The sequence below is a fragment of the Malus sylvestris genome, chromosome 2 (genome assembly GCF_916048215.2).
Source record: "Malus sylvestris chromosome 2, drMalSylv7.2, whole genome shotgun sequence".
NCBI lineage: Eukaryota > Viridiplantae > Streptophyta > Magnoliopsida > Rosales > Rosaceae > Malus > Malus sylvestris.
This window is the reverse complement of record NC_062261.1, coordinates 35,320,546-35,340,005: the sequence shown is the minus strand read 5'-3', so window position 1 is coordinate 35,340,005 and position 19,460 is coordinate 35,320,546. Positions and strand designations below refer to the sequence as shown.

Below are 19,460 nucleotides of genomic sequence, written 5' to 3'. Positions count from 1 at the left end.
TCGTAAAGTAATGAGTAGATATCAAGTACTCGTCCGAGCTCATCCGAAAATGCAAGATTACACAGATTAATAAAACCTTTAAACCACGTGTTACACGGAGATTATGTGAGAACAAAAATCTCAATTCATATATTGAGACATGGAGTACAAGCATCACCCCATCACCATTACGATCCTAGAACACCAAGTAGATCCAGCAAATCAAACAATTCCACCCTTCACACAAAGATCCAAATGAAATGTAGATTGAAATTTGATAGAAGCAACCCTCCTATAGAGAGAAATCAAACTAGAAACTTTCATAAAGAGAGAAATCAAAACCTAACTCCAAGACAATTCTTGGAAACTAAACAAAATTAAAATAAAAGGAAAAAAACCATATCGTCGCTCCATATTCTCCGGACTTCGGATAACCATATAACCGCGCCGGCTAAACCCATAGTGTCGCACTAGCTAAACCCGATTCCGATGCAATACATCTTCCATGGCTTCTAACTTCAACTCCATATTGAAGGAGATAATTGGACCAAAACCTTGTGTTTACTTTGTATATGGGCCAAAAAACGACGACTACCATGACGATTATATAAACGAAAACAGAGAGAAAAGAGACTAAGAGTGATTGTCAAGAAAATTGCCGCCGACTCCAAGGCTAATGACAAGGGCCAACGACAGAGAACTTTATTTATTTATTTTTGCTCTAGATGTGCAGGGTGTTTTGGCTTGCGTTGGAGAATTAGAAGATGGATACAACTTTAGAAAATTATACTCAAAATGCAAAGAATCGCCTGTCAAAGTTGATGGTAATTAGGTGAGGATCTTACGTATTAAGGACAGCATCACTCTTTAGGTTTCCAAACCCTTGACCCCTTACGAAAAAAATGTTTAGGTTTGGGCTTATTGTTATGGTTCTCTTTCCTTTGAGTTTTGGGTGCTCAAATCACACCCAACAGGTTCCCCTTTTTTAGATTTGCGTGGGCTCTCCTAGCCCTTCTTTCGGGCAATTAACTAAACTGATCCATTTTTTACATTTGCTGCTGAATAAAGGAAATTAAGTATCCAAGACAAATCGATCATTTATTGACGATACAATGACGATATAACAAGAAGATGATAAAAAAGAAACATTTCAGCAATCAAAAGTGGATTATTTCAACCAAAAGCCCCCCTTCTTTCCCCTAAGAAATCTTTGGATGGCAAGTATTTTATCGTGTCACCGACTCCATAAGCATCTACTACTAAGGGCATAAGGCTGCCATGCATCGATATTATCTCTAACTTAACCACTTAGGCCTAATACTTCGGGTAATGTCATACCCAATGGACCTTAAGTGTGAGGTTTTTATCACAAAAAGCATCTGTGCGAATATAAGTGAACAACCTATTTTTAAACTTAGATTATTATTGTACTTATCTAATGTGAAATTCTCGTCACATCATCTTTAGCTTGTAGCTAGCCCATCTTTTACACCAACACATTCTTAGGCCCTGGAGAACATAAATATTAAGCCGACAGCTTCTAAAACATGTGATTTGCAAGTTTCAAACACCAAAGTTTTTTTTAAAAATCTATGCATAGCTGCCTTTTCTTTCCTGAAATGTGAAAATATTTTGAAAACTGACTGAAATGATCATTTTAGAAATCTTAATTGTTAAATTGATCAAAATCAAATATTGACGACATATCAATCAAACATTGATGACGTATCAACCAAACATTGATAACATATTGATCAAATACTACAAATGATTATTCCATCAACTGAGATTTGTGAATTGATCATTTGAGCTAATTTCTCTTCATGTTATACGACTCGAAGCTCATAGAGGGCTTCACTTGTAATTAACTATCACTTCTGCAATCCAACCCAAACACACTGACCAAATTATCTTTCTCTAATGCAAACTGAAATCATCATCTGCATGTGCTTTGTCTATTCCAATATGAGATTGAGCACTCTGAGTCGAAGCTTCGATCCTTCGGAGTCTGCCTTGATTTTATAGGACTTGCAAGGCCCCTCAAGCTCGGAGATCGTTGCTGGAGACTACTGGACTTTCCCATTTTTCGTGCGGTAGTACTGCTTATCGGCATTTCACTGACTACAGAAGATATAAGAGAGATGTTCTTCTTGCATGGCGAGTAGCTTTCTGAGCAAGTATCAAAATTCCCTGCCCTTACCTTGGGGGAACTGAGAGACCTTGTTTTTGCCTTGGCAGATTTTGTTACAGCCATGTAAGTTGGAACAACAGGAGAGCTTGCGAACAAATTCTCATCCCCTAACGAGCACTGCTTTTTGTGGTACGAAGATCTTCTTGGAACAAAAACCGGAGAATCCATTCCTTCGATCTGAATTTTTTGTTTCTGAAAGTTTCTCATCCTAAGTTGTTTTTCTCCAAATTCCTCTGTTCGCCTTGCGTTTGAAGCAAAAACTGTGTCCAAGTCCTCAAGCTCTTTACTTTTAGAAAGCTGTGTATCCACCCATTGGTCCAACCAGTATCTCCATCTTCCGTTTGCCTTGTTTCTATCTGATTCTGCTGACTTCTGCAAAATACTTTCGTAGACAACTTAGTAGGAGAAGCTATTTCTTATAGTGAAATTATTTTCACATGTCTTTTTTCTCCTAATGCCTGCCCCTATTTATTTACGTCCCTTGATTTTCTTTTGATTCATTCAATCCAAAGGCAAAAATAAACAAGGGTATATGGAGAAACGATTGCGGAAATCACTTGTCATCTTAAAGGAGAAACAAAATGAAGATTATAAAGTAGAGAAGCGTACCCGATGACTATACGAGTATTCCCTTATCCGTTCTCTCTTGAGCATAGCTTCTTTCTTGCTTAGAAACATGGCCTCTGCCTCTTTCTTTGAAATAACGCTGTCATCCCACCTTCTTTGGCTGTTTAAATCCATCTAAAAATTTCACAATTTCATCAAATGTCACATTATGCAAAGATTTCCCTAAATGGAGAAAAGGAACACATTTTCTTTTGCTAACATTGTGAAAGCCATTTGCGAGACCTACCCTTATTATCTTGTCTCTCAAGTTTTCGAACTCATTGTGTTCATCACCGTAGTAAGCGTCTTCAATGGTTTGGAGTCGCCTTGCGCAGGCATGCGATTGGATGTTTATTATGGACTGCAAGCACTTGAGCGTAGTCATTGCTTGGCGTCTCACAGCCCATCCTCGGATAATGGCTTGTAGCTTCACTATACCCTTCAGTGCTCTCAAAGCTTTCCTTGCCTGCAATGTTCACATAAGATGTAACATTAATTTCCATGTTTCTCAAACTTCCAATACCAATTCAAACTGAAAAAAAAAATTGTAGACGTCAATGTATGACATACATTGCTGAATATAATGGCTGGATGTGCACAGAAGAATTCAAGGGAAGTTAATAGGCGAGTCTAAGTCACTTAAAATGCGATGTATACCAAACATGGATGTGTAGTAGAACAATTCAGAAACCATTCAGCAAAAACTGATAAAAATCATGTAATTTTTGTATAAGAGAGGGAAATTAAACTCACAAGGTAACCTCTGAAGGCAGTTTGTATTTTGACAACAGCAGATTCTTGTACCCTTTCACATTGATGTGCCAATTCAGTTGCCTCTCTTTGAGCTGTAGTGACTGACAACACTTTTGCCTCCTCCTCCAAACATTGGTCAGAAGAAGATGGTTGGGCGCCGGTGAGCCGTACAACCTCAACAGCAGCATGAGCTGCTGCAACAGCTGCTTCTGCAGCAGCAGTGCTCGCAATAGCCACAGACATTGCACGCTTGGTCTGTTCTTCATCTGCCTCGTGTCGTGTTCTCTCTTTCGACGGCGATGTTGGTGAAGGTGCTGTTAGTGAGGGTCGTCTTTTGATCTTAAGCTTTCCAAAAATCCATCTCCTTCTCTTCTCCTTAAAATGATTGAGCAAATTAATTAATGAGGACTGAAACTCAAAACCTTAAGGGAAGCGATTTGCATACACCATTTTTTTCACCCTCTGCGTACTCGTGTTTCTCACTAATCTTTGGATTGAATAAATAAATAGACACTTAAACAGAGCGAAATAAACATGGTGTGCGAAAATCACTTCCCAGACTGCAAATAAATAAATAAAAGCAGACAAGCAGAATGCTTACATTTTTTTGCTTGGATTGTGCGTCTGAAACAAAGAACCTCTTTACCATACTGAGCCAGCTCTTCTTTGCCATTGATGAACCAGATTGATCACATCACACCACACTGAGTGGAAGAATATATGAAGCTGGTTTTGCAGAAGCAATTATCCATTTGCACGAACAATCAAGCAAAGAATACTAAATTAAGCGAATGAATTTATACATCATAGCTGGAAAAAGTCACCAAAAATGGTAAATTTACCAAATTCTACGCAGATATTGTGAAACTGAGATCTAAACAGAATCTCACCCGACTCCCGAAAATCGCGCCATTCGATTATCGAACACGAATCGCAGCATCAGCAACTAGGAATTTGAATGCCACTTTTATAAAGTGCAGGGAAGATCACTTAGAATGCACTCAAAAGTTCATAATTTCATATACTTAGTATAAGTATACGGGAAAGGGTGTTCATTAGGAAAGTTGTTGGGGAAAGGAGGAAGAGAAACAATTAAGAAAGGTCCTGTTAAATTTCCAAGTTGATAAGACAATATAAATTCTGAAGAGGGCATGTTTGTTTTTCAATCCAAAGGCGGAGGAGGAGGGCGTCAGGTAGCAACAGCTGACGCTCCATTTTTCACGTCGAATCACTATAATTCACATAATATACATATACATACATATATATTCTTGTTGTTGATGATGAGTTTCTTCTATTCACTCGGTGGACCTAAGTATGTGTTCATGGAGGGAGGAAGGGAGGGTCTTAGTGAATTATGAGAAGCACGCTTTTGATGGGGCCTTCTCATCTTTCTCCAGCCCTCCATTTTCACGGCTGCTGCAGCAAAACATGTTCAAATGTCTGCCAGGAATCAAATTACTGAAATATCCCCTTCATTCACTTGGGTCAGTTTTGATACCATGCAACTGCAATCCATCATGTATGATGTGGAATTCTGCACTTCAAAGTTCATCAAACTGAATATTTTACGATAATAATTAGTGATTATGCCACATTAGCTATAGTTGGTTTAGCTGACGTGGAGAGAGTTTTTTCTTTTTTAGGAAATTTCATTTTAATCATTGGTAAATATGACTTTTAGATTAAAACCATCAAAATCTAATTTTAGTCTCTAGATACATTAATCACCTCATTTATTAATTACATTTTGATGTTTTAATTATTTCTCTTTTTCTTCCTAATTTTAATGTATTAATTTTTCATTTCATTCATTGTAATATATTTTGTTGTGAACATTTAGATAAACTAATTTTTGTTATACAATATATTTCGATATACTTGGTCTTCTTCATTTAGGTGCATTAAATTCTTTATAATACATTTCGGTGCATACATTTAGGTACACACATTTTAATACATACATTCCGATACAAACATTTAGGTAGATAATCATGTACAACTTTCAAGCGCTAACCACTAAAACTATCTTGGCATCGTTTATTTTTCTTTCCTTTTGTTCCTTTTTTAGGCAAGTGATCCTCTACCACATTGAAAGAGAAGAATGTTGCTTTTGCACCACGGCGTGGGTTCGAACCCAGTCGGCTCCCTAACTAACATCTAATATAACAAATCTATCGTTTGACAAAACAAAAAAATTAAGGGGAATGATTTTCACACAATCATTCTCTTTCCTTGGACATCTGTGTTTGTTCTAATTTTTTTTAACAAACAATAGTATCTAAACTAAAGGAATGAGAGAGTAGACTAGGCCTTACAATGGATTTGTCATAATAATGTGGTTTAACTTTGCTTTTGGCGAGAATCGAAATTAAAACCTCTCACTTACAAGTCAATGGGAGAAAATGAACGTGAAAATCACTCAAAACAAAATAAACAATTACATGTACGGTGTAGAAGGAGAAAATGAGCGCGAAAAACACTTAATAAACAAACTATAGTTGATGTGACATTATTACCAACTATTAGGACAAAGGTTTAAAACAGGCGAGCGAAAACTCTTCACCATGCTCAATTCTTGGGCTGAATTTGTATTTTCATTTTGTTCAAATACTCTTATGGCACAAATAAACTCTCATGTTAGCATTCCATTCCAAAAATACAAAGATACATGGTATTAATTTCTCTTCACGTGTTCTTGTATTATTAACGCAAGACACAATTGTGACAGCGTTCTTATGCCAGAGGTTCTCTTATTTGGTTGAAGTGGAAGCTTGATATTTCCTTTTCCTTGTTGACTAGAACTTTGGTTCGTTCTTTTTCTGTGGGATTAGTAATATCTTAGTCAGTCTCACAAAACAGTAGTGTTGTACCAATTAGTTGGAAGTATGTGGGACTCGAGGCTTAAAGATAACGTACCATACGCAACTACTTTAATGTATACATTTGTGACTAAGCGTTAGAGTCATAGAAAAAGAATAGGCAGATATAGACTGCTCCCATAAATCCACACACCCCACCACTACTTAGAGAGAGAGAGAGAGGAATTATTGAAGGAAGTGGGGGAGTCAGATGAGAGAATGTGCCAATGTGGGGGAAAAAACAAAGGAAACAAAAGCAAGACTTATTATTAGGTTGTGTGAGAGAGGGAGGACAGCTGTTGAAGGGCCCAAAGAGACGGGAGATTTTTCAATATGTTCGGAACGTGAGACAGTACATCACATGTTATTATATAATTGGTAGAAGATATTTTTTTTATCAAGTATCTCTCTAATTATACAAGAACATGTGATGTACCACTTTGTGTTTCGGGTAAACTGAAAAATCTCTCTAAGGAGTCGTCTTGTCATATTTACGTTCTCGGGTTTGGCCATGGTATATGAATTTACTCAATATATTAGCATTCATATATGATTATATATAAATTATTTTATTTTTGAGTTGCAAGTTTAACCGTTAGATGACAAATGTTTTAAGTAAATGCATATACTGTAACAATCTTCTCGTGACTCTTTTACAAATTAACTAGTGAGAAGAACACTTTTTAACTCTAAAGCCTCCTCCTATGGTCCTATATAATTACTAGATTGTATGCATCTTCTACTCAAGAACTGTAGAATTACTAGACTAGCTAGGCTAACAAAAAATCTATACATGCAATTCATATTAATCATTTTTCTTTTAAAGAAAAACATGGGTATTGAGATTCTTTTGTAAGGCATACTTCACGTTGATTTAGTAAGAATTACACCTTTAAATTTGATTTTTTCTAGCATTATTGTTTAAATTTGATTTTTATAGCACTATTGTTACAGTGTTGTGAGTTTCTGCAATTTAATTTTTGTTTTTTCTTAACTTTTAAATGCTAGTTCGATTAAAAATGTTGTTTAGAAAGAACTTCTAATAGAATCACTTAAAAAATAATAAAAATCTAATGACTTATTTCGGACTATTTCTGCATGTGTTAAATGTGTTTTTAATAACTAAAAGTGTTTTTATTATATTTCGCTGAAAAACTGAATTTCTAGCCAAAAGTTCTCATGAGTAGAAGTATTTTCTACATAAGCACTCCAAATCGGGCTCTAAGTACTTCTTGGAGTGCTTCTTGGCAGGGCCGCTCCAGAGATTTTTTAGGCCTGGAGCGACGTAAAAAAATGTATATTCTCATTTTTACCTAGCGCGAAGCTTTTTGGGAACTCACTGGCTTCGGATTCCATCGGAACTCCGAAGTGAAGCGAGTTCGCACGAGAGCAATCCCGGGATGGATGACCCACTAGGAAGTTCTCGTGCGAGTTCACAGAAACAAAACCATGAGGGCATGGTTGGGGCTCAAAGCGGACAATATCGTGCTACGGTGGAGTCGAACTTGGGATGTGATGGGGGCCCGGGCCGAGATGTAACAAAATGTGCCCTCATTTCATATATAAAAAAATATTTGTTTTCACGCGTAAGACATTGATAAAATTGTATTTAGAAAAACACTTCAAACTCAATAATTTAAAAACACGGAATAATTAATTTATTTTGTATTAAGAGAAGGAAATTAAAAAACTTCGGGTTTATACGTAGATAGATTATGAGTTTTGTTTTCCATCTAAACTTCGGGCTTATAAATCGTGAGTTATTTTTTTCTTATTTACTAACCTCATCAATATAAGACTAAAAAAATATTGATATTTTTGAGTCTTTAAGGATATGTATAAGCAATGAATGAACACTAAATTAAACCTTAGGATCTCTCGTTAATTTTAAACAACAAAAACCATTGGTTCTAATTAAACTTCTTGATCATTTAGCCAAATTTTATAAATTTACACTTTATGAAAAGAAATTTGTAAAAATTGGAATGTAAATAAGCACACATGGTTGTTTGAACCTAAGACCTCCTCATTCATTTTAAACAACAAAACCACCAGTTCTAGTTAAATTTCTTTGTCATTAAACCAAATTTTATAAATTTATACTCTTACAAAAACATATATAAATATACCACCTTAATAATTTTGGTGCCCCCAATTTTTTTGGGCCTCGAACGGTCGCCCTGCCAGCACTGGGCCTGGGCCAGGCCTGCTTCTTGGAGTAGTGCATTCTAGGTGCTCCTCCAAAAAGTGTTTTCACAATACTTTCAATTTTTTGCGTCAAATATTTATACTATCTATTAATAAAATTTTATTTGTCAACCAAAAACTAAAGAAAAACTAATAGAGCGATGTTTGATCCAATCCTATTCGTGTTGGTTAGACTGCTCTTATTTTGGTTTTAATAGCTTATGTGGACCGCTCTTTCTATCGCTATCAATAAAGGGCCCCTATTAGTAAAGTTTATGGGTTGCTAGCTATTGAGCTTCCCGTTCCCTTGTCTCATGATGATTTTTTCCCTAGTATACCTTCCATGCATAATTGAAAGAAATAAATATCAAGAAAAAAAATTAGGGACATTAAAGTAATTTAACAAACAATAAAATCCCCACGTTTTAAGAAGAGAAAGATAACTTTCCCCCACCACTTGTTTATCATGTTAACTTGTCGCTCTTAGTTTCTCACACACAGAGTGTGTGGGCCCAGTGCTAGTTGTTAAACTTAAAATTTGGGCTGGGCCTAAAATTGGGTCATCAGCCAGTGGACTCCGTTGGACCTAAAACATGGGCCTGAATAGCGGATCGAGTAGGGCACCGACTTCCACCATTTCCGCTGTCAAAACCTCCTGAGTCGCCGCCTGGCAGCCTTACAGCGTACCATCTTCCCAACTGAAGCCCATTATCCTCCCTCTGAACTCAACAGCTCTCAACTATAAAATCCTCTCTCTCTCTCTCTCTCTCTCTCTCTCTCTATCTGTGCAAAAAGGTGAAGATCCTGCAATAGTACTTCTGAACGCTAGATTTTCTTGATTTGAATCCAATTTCTCTGCCTCTCGGTGGATGTGTTGTTGGAATTGAGCAAATGGGCAAGTGGATTCATCGTCCCCGCCGTAGATTCTGCCGTCAGGAAAAGCTTCCGGACCCGTCGCCTCTGCCATTTCACCCCCAACCTCCTCCTCCTTCTGGTAAAATTAATTTTCTTTTTTTGTGTGTATATTATGATTAAATTTGAATTGGGTTCTTCTTAAATTGTTGGTTTTTGTGGGTTTTTCTTGGTGGGTTTTTATCGTTTCAAATTTTACCCCTTTTTCCCAGTAATGAAACAGTGATTTATGTTTGGTTGCCGAGAAAATATCGAGTTATGAGAACATTGATGTTTTTTATTGTTTATTTGTTCAACTGAGAAAATTATTGAAAATGTATGGTGGGTTTGATAACATTGGAGGGCAATGCTAGAAAGAACTTATTGTATGACACTCCTTTGGATTAAAGACCGATAATTGGATACATATTCTACATTATACTCTAAATTTTACTGGGCTCCTGTGTAGTAATGTGTGTTATGTGCTGTTTCGAAAGGTGGCTATTTCATTTCTAGATCTTTGTTATCTGTGGATACAACCTTTCGTTATTTGAGTTGTGGTAGGCTTTTCGGTTCCATTAATAGTTCATTGTGAAGAAAAGAAGAAACCATAACATAACTAGTTCTGTCTCGTGTGTTGTGAGGTTTCTATATAAACTGCTTAGATTCTTGAAATTGTTCAATTAGTTTTTTCTTATCGTCTGCTTCATAGCATTAGTTTAAAGTTGTTAGAGATGTGTGTGCTCTACTTTCCGTTTTCCTTTTCCTTTTCTTTGTGGTTGGTCATGTGGCATAGGACATATTGCGCGTTAATTCTGTATGTCTTAATAATTTCCTCATTGTAAGATTAATTTCTTCTCATGAAATGCCCTCAACTTATGTTGGAGTTCTGGCAGCACCAATGGCGTTGGATATTACTTGAATCTTAATACTTTTTTTATTTTTTCATTCATAGGGAGTCGGCAGGATGGTGTACCTTATTGGGAAAAGCAGTACTGCACGTTGGTGGGGTCTATACCATGGTGGAAGGTAGTAGATGCAAAGAATTATATGTATGGAAGCAGTATGGTACTCAATTGGAATGACTCAGGTGCAGAGGAGGCATTTCAAAGTGCAAAAAAGCGATTTTGGGCAGACATCAATGGTCTCCCCTTTGACGCATCTCTGCCTGATCCAAATATTTATATTGATGCAATAGATTGGAACCCTAACATCGATCCTGCACTCATTAAGGAAGTGGATCGAGAGTACTTTGCTCCTGATGAGGGAGAAGGGGAAGGCAAGATTTGGCAAACAAACAAGAAGGCAAAATATTCAGATTTTGTTCCTCCCGATGAACATAACACTGTCCCTGATACTCATACAAATTCTTGGGAATGTGACAACATTCAGGATAGTGGACATTTGATAAATAAAGCTCCGGGCAGGAACCAGTGGAAAACTAATCGTGACGACCCTTGGGAACGTGGAATAACTCAGGGCGATGGAACTACTGAGACGGAGAAGAATGCATGGGAAGATAGAAGGAATGAGTCGCGGGGATGGAACCAGATGGAGGACAGTATCACTGCGCCAAAGAGTTGGGATAATGGTGTCAATCCTTGGGAAGGAGGCTGTCAGGATGTTGCCTCTGTGAAAGGTAGTAGATGGGCTGATCCGGTATCTAATTCTTGGGGCTGCAACCAGGAGTCAAAGAACTTGGGTCGTGGTGAAAATTCTTGGAAGTATGGTCTTAGTCAAAACAGCAAATCTCTAAAAGATAGAGAATGGAGAGATCGTGGAGGAGATGAATGGGGTCAGAAACAGTGGGAGAGCCATAATAACCAGAAAAATAATTTGGATTTTGGGATAACAAATAGTGGTCGGGGAGCAAGGAACGATGGTGGCCATAAGAGGGGACACCCTCACCAGTACAGATCAGGCTATAAAAGCTCAAGATTGCAAGGGAGTGATTATCAAACAGGTAACTACTGGAGCAGGGAAAATAACAGAAAGAGGGTCAGTTTCGCCTAAGAGTAGCGAGTGATAAAAAACAAGGGGTTGCTTTTTGTTCGTGTGTTTTGAATCACCAGCTGGTCATAATAGAAGCAGATATGCAGGCATGTTCTACATATTATATGTATGTCATTTCTGTTATCTCATCTGCGACAGGAAACGGGTAATTATGTTCTTCCACGGAATGCAATTCGATGGATCTTCCGACCTTCCCGGTTTGTAAACAGAATATATCCGATCAATCTATCGTGTTGAGGGTTTTGAATTTTGATGATTACTCTCAACTTTTGCAGCATGTATCATTGTACAATTCTTTGAATGTTATACTATCAGGCCGTTGCCCTGCAGCTACTTTCCCAGAAAGAAGTGAGATACGTGTAGTGTTTGCTGGATAAGCTCACAATACTAAATTGACTGGCAAAGTTTATAAATTTCTTGATTGGATATTGGTGTGTTTGATTTTCTGCTTTTGAATGCTTGTTCTGTTTTCTGCTTTGTTTAAAAGCAGCTTTCCGATTACAGCATCACACAAGTGGTAACCGGACATATGGTATCGCTTTGTTCAAAAGCAGCATTCTGCTTATAGCATCACGCGAGTGGTAACCGAACATATGGTATCGCTTACCGTCCTGATGCGCAAACGGTACCATATGTTCTGGCTTTGAACGAGAGCAACACCATATGTTAGGGAATCCGGGGCACATAGAAATTGGAATCTCAGAGACAACCCATCTTCTCCCTTAAATTTGAAAAGAACCTAAAATAATACGAGACAATAAACCTATTTACCATAGCATACAAGTAGTTCCTCGATAATATTTTTTATGGAAAAATTAGTATCCGATCCCTAGTTCTTACTGTTTATTGACTAAGACCTTATTAGTTCTCAAATTTTGATTCAAGTCCCTACCATTAATGTGATAATGAATTTACATGTTTATTATATAATTTTTCAATATAAAAATTAGTAATTAATTTAGGGTTTAATACTCACACCTCTATTAAACTTCTAATTAATTTTCAATTCAAACATTTCCAAAATAATAAAAAATTAAATTAAATTAAGTTTGTACCTATTAGTTTTTTTTATATATAAAAAGTTTCTCAATTTTTTAATCTTAAATGTACCCATTCATATAATTTTTCAATTTTTTTAATCTTAAATGTACCCATTCTCAAATATATCAATTTGTTATATGTAAAATGTACCCTTTTTTTAATATAAAATCCTTTCAAATTTTTTAATCCATGTTTAAACTTATATGGGTACATTCTTTTTTGTTGATTTGAGAATGTATCCATGTTTTGGTACAATAACTTTTTTTGTTAATTTTGGTTAATGTACCCATACATATATGCACACACACACACACAATATAATAGAGAGTATAATTTATATTTTATTATTTTTAATCCCATAAATTATGGGTTTTATTTAAAATCTCATTAATATAAACAATTACAAATTTCAATTTTTAATTTTTAATTTAAAAAATATAGTAACTTACATTATTACATTAATGTCAGGGACCTCAATCAAAAACTAAAAACTAACAAGGTTTCAATCAAAGAATATTGATAGTTAGGGACCGCATCCAAAGTGTCCCATTTTTTATTTTATAGAAACCAGTTGTAACTTGGACCCTCAATTAGGGTTGGGCATAAAAACCGGTAAACCGAATCAAATCGTGACAAAAAAAAAACCCGTAAAAGACTGTATTGACCAAAAAAGTCAAAACCGGACAAAAATCGAACCGAACCGTTTCAAATGGTTCCCGTTCCAGTTTGAAAATATTAAGAACCGAAGGAACCGTACCGAACCGCTTTTAATATAACTTATTGTTTTATTATTATTTTTATATAAATAAGATATTTTTTAAGAAGATCATGTGCATAAGCCCAATATTTTTCTTCACTTCTCTCCCCCTTCTCTGTTGTTTTATCACTTTTTCCCCCTACATTATTTTTCTCCATTCTTTTCCAGTATATTATGCATTATGTACATTTTAGTTTTAGTTTAAGATCTACACTTTGGTCTTGATATGAGCCCCTTCTATATTTTGATTTATATTTGTATGCACACTTTCTATCTTTCAGTCACAAATCTTGTAGATCTAGTAGTGGAAACTCAAATTTATTTGAATTTGTAGTTGAAATATGTGTTTGGTATTTGAAGTAGAAAATTAGAAAAAACATATATATAATTTTGGTTAGAACCATAAACTGATATGAACCGAACCAAAATCATTATGAACTGAATTATACGGTTTTAGTAATAAATTTAAACAGAACCGCACCGAACCAAATCGTTGAAATTTTTCGATTCCAATTCCATTTTGAGGGTGGAACTGGACCGAACCCCACCCCTAACCTCAATAGTAACAAATTTTGAAAATGCCACCTCAGTCCCTACCACCTAAATTCCAAAACTTCACCTTCTTCCACTGCCACCGCAAGCCCGCACAAAACCGCCCCACCGTCCGCGGTTCTCCAACCGCGTTTCTCACCCGAATCCTAAACACCCCACCACCGCCCCTCAATCCCAACCCTTCGATCTCTACAAGTGGGACCCACACCTGCCCCATTCCTTGCCCTCCACTTCTTCCCCCACCCCCGTCGCCCGCTTCATACTCGATGCTTTCCGCAAGAACCGGAACCACTGGGGCTCTCCAGTCGTCTCGGAGCTCCGGAAGCTCCGCCGGGTCACACCCGACCTCGTTGCCGAGGTGCTCAAGGTCCAGGACGACCCCGTTTCAGCCTCCAAGTTCTTCCCCTGGGCAGGTTAGCAAAAGGGTTTCAAGCACACTTATGCTTCATACAATGCCTTGGCTTATTGCCTCAACCGATCTAACCGGTTCTGGTCGGCGGACCAAGTCGCCGAGCTGATGGACTCGCAGGGCAAACCGCCCAGCGAGAAACAGTTTGAGATTCTCATCAGAATGCACTGTGATGCTAATAGAGGTCTTAGGGTTTATTATGTGTATGAAAAAATGAAGAAACTTGGGGTTAAACCTAGGGTTTTCTTGTACAATAGGATCATGGATGCATTGGCGAAAACCGGTTATTTGGATTTGGCGTTATCGGTTTACAAAGATTTTCGTGGTGATGGATTGGTGGAGGAGAGTGTTACTTTCATGATCTTAATAAAGGGTATGTGTAAAATGGGAAGAATTGATGAAACGTTGCAGCTTTTGGAGAGAATGAGGGCGAATTTGTGCAAACCGGACGTGTTTGCATACACGGCAATGATTAAGGTTTTGCTTTTGGAGGGAAACTTGGATGGGTGTTTGAGGGTTTGGGAGGAAATGAAGAGAGAGAGGGTTGAGGCAGACGCTATGGCATATGCAACTCTGGTTACAGGGTTGTGTACGGGTGGAAGGGTGGAGAAAGGGTACTAGTTGTTTAGGGAAATTAAGGCAAAGGGTTTCTTGATTGATAGAGCGATTTATGGGGTGTTGGTTGAGGGGTTTGTGGCAGACAAGAAGGTTGGGGTGGCGTGTGATTTGTTGAAGGATTTGGTGGATTCGGGGTATAGGGCAGATTTGGGGATATATAATTCTCTTATCGAGGGTTTATGTAATGTGAAGAGGGTTGATAAGGCTTATAAGATTTTCCGAGTTACGGTTCAAGAGGGTCTTCAGCCAGAATTCGCTACGGTGAATCCCATTTTGGTGTTCTACGTTGAGACAAGAAGAATGGATAAGTTATGCGAGATGCTTGCACAGATGGAGAAATTTGGTTTTCCTGTTATTGATGATCTTTCGAAATTCTTCTCCTTTATGGTCGGAAAGGAGGATGGAGTAACAATGGCTTTGGAAGTGTTTGAAAAGTTGAAAGTTAAAGGTTATTATTGTTTTGTACTGTAAAGCCTTGTTTTAAACCTTTGCCGCAATACAGTTACAGTTTATGTTCAGTTGATTTGTTTTAGTTAGCTGATTCTTGCTTGCTCTGCTTTTAGTTCGGCATCTTTTGGGATTAGAGATCAAATACAAAGTAGTGTTCACGTTAACTTCAAGTTATTGCCAACAATGCAAATCCCAAATGGCGGAGATGATGGGTTGAAAAGTTTTCAGTACCAGAGAGCCCTGCATGTAGTTTTTGATGGGCTATGTTTACTTCGAAAATTCATCCGTGTATAAGTGGTGATGCATCTTTCTATTCTGTCAATCATATTATTGTTACTATTTTTTTTATATCAGAAAGTCTAGGACTCAAATTATTATGCAACCACAGAAAGAAAAATCTGTTTTTTAACCTACTTCAGCTACAAGATCGTAGAAATGCATACAGCTAAATAGTAGGCGAGGCTAGTGAACTCTTATGGAAGCTAGATTTTTTGGTTTGGCAGGTTGTCATTCGGGTTGCTCAGCAAGTGTATTTCTCACCGGTATGATTCTTCTGAATGTGGTTAGCCTGCTTTGTTTGTTTCTCTACAACTTTATCGGCTGTGGGCTCGTTGTGATTTGGAGGTTCAGTCTTCAGTGTACAATTTGGCTCAGAGACCCTGGTTGAGACTCTGTATGTTGGCTTGCTGGTCGTTCAGTTTGGTCGTTGCCTGTAAACTAACGCAAGTATCGTTTCCTAGTGGGAGATAAACAACTCTTCTGGTGCTAAAGACGCAGCATATACAAATTCATCTGTGAGGTAAAGAAGAGAAGCAGTTCCAGATTGCAGGAGCGAGGTACCCTGAATTTTTTAATGACCGGTCGAAGATTCCAGATATATAATGTTCATAATCTGTCCAGAGAAATTGTGACTGCAATTGTATTGCTAATTTCATGTATTCGATCGTATCCTTGCATAAATGCATTGATTTGAATTAGGGCCGTCGTCTAATATTGAGAAGAAGAGAAGTACCACTAGACCAACAACCATCTTACGTGAATATGAAAGGATTATTTATTTACAATCCCATTTGGCAAACAAAAGGCATTCATATTGGAAACACTAATAGCAAAATGTTGTCTGCCTGTTGTACAACCGATGTATGTTCATTCCATATTTCTTTTTCTACACACAAAATACACTGCGCACGCCCCCATCACCTTCGAACTCGCCTTTCGCTCTTATTCTCAAGGAAGAGAAGGTGTTGTTCTCAAAAGCTCTTGACACAACGTACTAACGTTAACATCCATTTGACATACAAAATTGTCAATAAAATGATAACATTGACAGATTCGTAATGCACGGCCGCAGGCTGATCTAAGTACAAAACTGAAGCTTTACCGAGCAAGAAAATGAGGCTTAGACTTCCCTCTTGGGCCGGTTGCGAGTACGGGAAAGCGCAGGCTTTTCTTCTATCGACTTGTCAGGTTCGCCTTCCTCATCCGTTTCCCGGATCGCTAGGTTAATTGCCATCTACATCAGGAACACAAACACTATGACTACTGAAGAAATCATTAATCCATAACAAAGCAAGACAGATTGAGCTCTTTTGGGATTGCTAGCGTAGGAAGCACTTCTGCTTATAAATATATCAAAAAAAATATATATGAAAAATCCTCGGACATTCGTTCCTTGAAAAGCACTACCTGCTCTAGAAAGCGCTTCTACTGCCACACACGCAGTCAGAAGCATTTTTTATTGTCGGAAAGCACTTGACTCTTCCGAGTTAATTCATATGCTATATGAATGCAATAACAGCATTTATTAGGCGCGCACACTCACATATATATACATTGGCAACCTTGTTCATTTCAATCACCACATGAATTCAAATATTCAAAAGCATTAAACAGCATGCAAATAAAAAAACCGAGTTGCAGAAATTCGACGAACCTCTTCAAGAAAGTCTCGGTCGAGCTTATCGGCGACTCTGATGGAAGTGAAAACGGTGACGGCGATCAGAGAGAGCGGCAAAACGAATGCAAACACGTACTGGCTCGTGGTGGGCCCCGCACCTGTCACCACCTCTAGGCCTCTGGTTTGCCGGCCGGGATACCGTGACGCTGGCGATATGTTCACGTGCGGAGGGATGAATGAACCACGTGAGGGTGGGGCGGGTGGAGGAGGAGAGAGAGTAAGTGAGGCTGTGTTGGAGATGAGAAGCCTTGCCATGATAACAGCTGAGCCCTTCCGCTCGTAGTGGATAATGTTATCACCGATTCATCTTGCTTTTTTATAAAATAACTGTAAGTGTGCTAGTAAACTTAGCTACTCAATCAATGAGGAGGAGTTCTTGGTCAAAGTTTTTTTGTGGCTAATTCACGAAAATTTGTGTTTATAATATGTTCATATTACATATCATTTTGTAAAGATCATTTCTACAAAAATTTAATAGATATGAGATCATTTTGTCACCAAGTTGTATAAAACAGATGATCGGATTCAGTAAATGTATTGTTAGCCGTCTATCTATTTGTTATAGTTAATTAACTAAACCACCTTATTTTAATTGATTTTTTTAGAGACAATCTCTACATAACGATTTATAATATTAAAAGTTTCTATCATAAAGAATGAAATTTTGTAAATCAGCCACAATATATTTTGAGGAGAAACTCCTTCTCAATCTTAAGAGTCAAACATTCCTCTTTGTATGTTATTTAAGAAAGAAAAAGACTCCGACTTTTCTTTACCTTTTATCTCGTGGATGTCGAATTCAATACCAAATTAGGTTGCCCATTGTGTTGCTTTCTCAAACTCCTCCTCTCCTTAGTGTAAAAATGTCGATGTATATATATATATACACACACACAAGGGAAATGATTTTTACACTCTCTTAAAAGCAAAATCAATGAATAGAATTAAATTGAGGAGTGAGGGAGGAAAAAAAAAGGAGTGTAAATATCAGTTGCGGTTTCTAATTGAGTCCATGTACTTGACATGCGAAGCCAAGTATATGTCTAATGGGGAGAGTTTTATTTTTATCCTATACGATAATATCTATACTAAGAGCTGAGGGAGTGAGCTAAGCCTTACAATGAGCTAGCCATAATAATTTGGTTTGAATTCTTCTTTGACGAGAATCGAACTTAAGACTTCTCATGTAAAGAGAAATACTAATAAATTATAGTGTTAAGTGGCTGGGAGGACGTTTTTTTTAGAGACGAGGGGAGATACTTGGTTGTCCCGAGGAAAGATATGTCTTTCTGATGACACTCATTACGTTATTAGAAAGAAAAGGATATGTCCTAATTAACTCTCAACCTTATATATCAAAACACAAAAAGAATTTGTTATAAAAAAACACTTGGCATTGTATAAAGAAGTCGTGTTTTGTATACTTGTAATGTAGGGGACAATCTTTATCTATTTTCCCCATTGCAGGAGCTTTAATATGGAATAGATGCGTAGATTTATGTAGTCCCTTATGTCAATGTATGGCTCAAAGTATATGTTTTTGTGGGGAGTAGCTTATATGGCAAGGATACACTATCAAATGGGGTCTTATGTTAATGATTTAAAGACATGTATCACATGTTCTTATATTATTGATATAAACGTCACTGACTCATTGTAGTGGTCTACTTGTGTCATATCTTTCTCCTTTTTGTGACCTATGTAAGAAGAAATTTGAATGTCCGAAATTATCGGACTAGCTGATTGCGCTGCATACTCACACCAGTGGCAGGCTCCGTTAAATGATCAGCTAACAAACTCAACAATTTTTTATTTTATTTTATTTTAATTTTTAGGAAACCTCGACGGTACGAAGGAAATTGTATTGATAACGAAAAAAGAAGTTACACCTAGTCAAGGGGAACATCAACCTTACCCCTCATAAAACAGAGATAACAAAAAAAGGGGGGACATAAACCGTACAGTTTTAGAAACAAAAACAAGAGAGATATAAAGAAAAAAGGGAGGGGGGACATGAAACCTAACCCCTATAAAACCAAACCTAAAGGTCTAAACCTGCAAAACAAGTTGAGTAACACCTCAAAGTTAGGAAAAAAAAAGAAAGTAAGACAAACCTAGATGCCAAGATGCACATTAATTTGAGAAGCGGTAACAAGGCAAGCCAACATAGTTTGAAAACAATGCAGCATGAGCCG

At 37.3% G+C, this 19,460-nt stretch overlaps 3 protein-coding genes and 1 pseudogene across 4 annotated transcripts; 2 read left to right on the top strand and 2 right to left on the bottom strand.

The window, feature by feature from the left end:
• Positions 1 to 1,634: 1,634 nt before the first annotated feature.
• On the bottom strand, positions 1,635 to 4,942 carry LOC126610762 (protein IQ-DOMAIN 11). 2 transcript variants are annotated; one of them, XM_050278899.1, is made up of 6 exons: positions 4,372 to 4,942; positions 4,131 to 4,255; positions 3,530 to 3,904; positions 3,024 to 3,242; positions 2,780 to 2,911; positions 1,635 to 2,542 (listed from the first exon to the last, which is right to left on the bottom strand). In XM_050278899.1, exons 2-6 carry the CDS (start codon positions 4,200 to 4,202, stop codon positions 1,916 to 1,918), a joined length of 1,425 nt encoding a protein of 474 aa, XP_050134856.1. In that variant the 5' UTR covers positions 4,203 to 4,255; positions 4,372 to 4,942; the 3' UTR covers positions 1,635 to 1,915. The 2 variants fall into 2 exon arrangements, with proteins under 2 accessions (XP_050134856.1, XP_050134851.1); XM_050278894.1 differs by having other exon boundaries at positions 4,420 to 4,941.
• A 4,300-nt stretch (positions 4,943 to 9,242) lies between these two features.
• Positions 9,243 to 11,907, top strand: LOC126610793 (uncharacterized). Its single transcript, XM_050278926.1, has 2 exons — positions 9,243 to 9,571; positions 10,424 to 11,907. The coding sequence occupies exons 1-2, from the start codon at positions 9,469 to 9,471 to the stop codon at positions 11,479 to 11,481; spliced, it is 1,161 nt and encodes a 386-aa protein (XP_050134883.1). The 5' UTR covers positions 9,243 to 9,468; the 3' UTR covers positions 11,482 to 11,907.
• A 1,935-nt stretch (positions 11,908 to 13,842) lies between these two features.
• Positions 13,843 to 16,443, top strand: LOC126610754 (pentatricopeptide repeat-containing protein At4g20740-like; annotated as a pseudogene).
• Positions 16,324 to 17,645, bottom strand: LOC126610844 (uncharacterized). The gene is made up of 2 exons (XM_050278992.1): positions 17,242 to 17,645; positions 16,324 to 16,821 (listed from the first exon to the last, which is right to left on the bottom strand). The coding sequence occupies exons 1-2, from the start codon at positions 17,518 to 17,520 to the stop codon at positions 16,708 to 16,710; spliced, it is 393 nt and encodes a 130-aa protein (XP_050134949.1). The 5' UTR covers positions 17,521 to 17,645; the 3' UTR covers positions 16,324 to 16,707.
• Between the last annotated feature and the right edge of the window lie 1,815 nt (positions 17,646 to 19,460).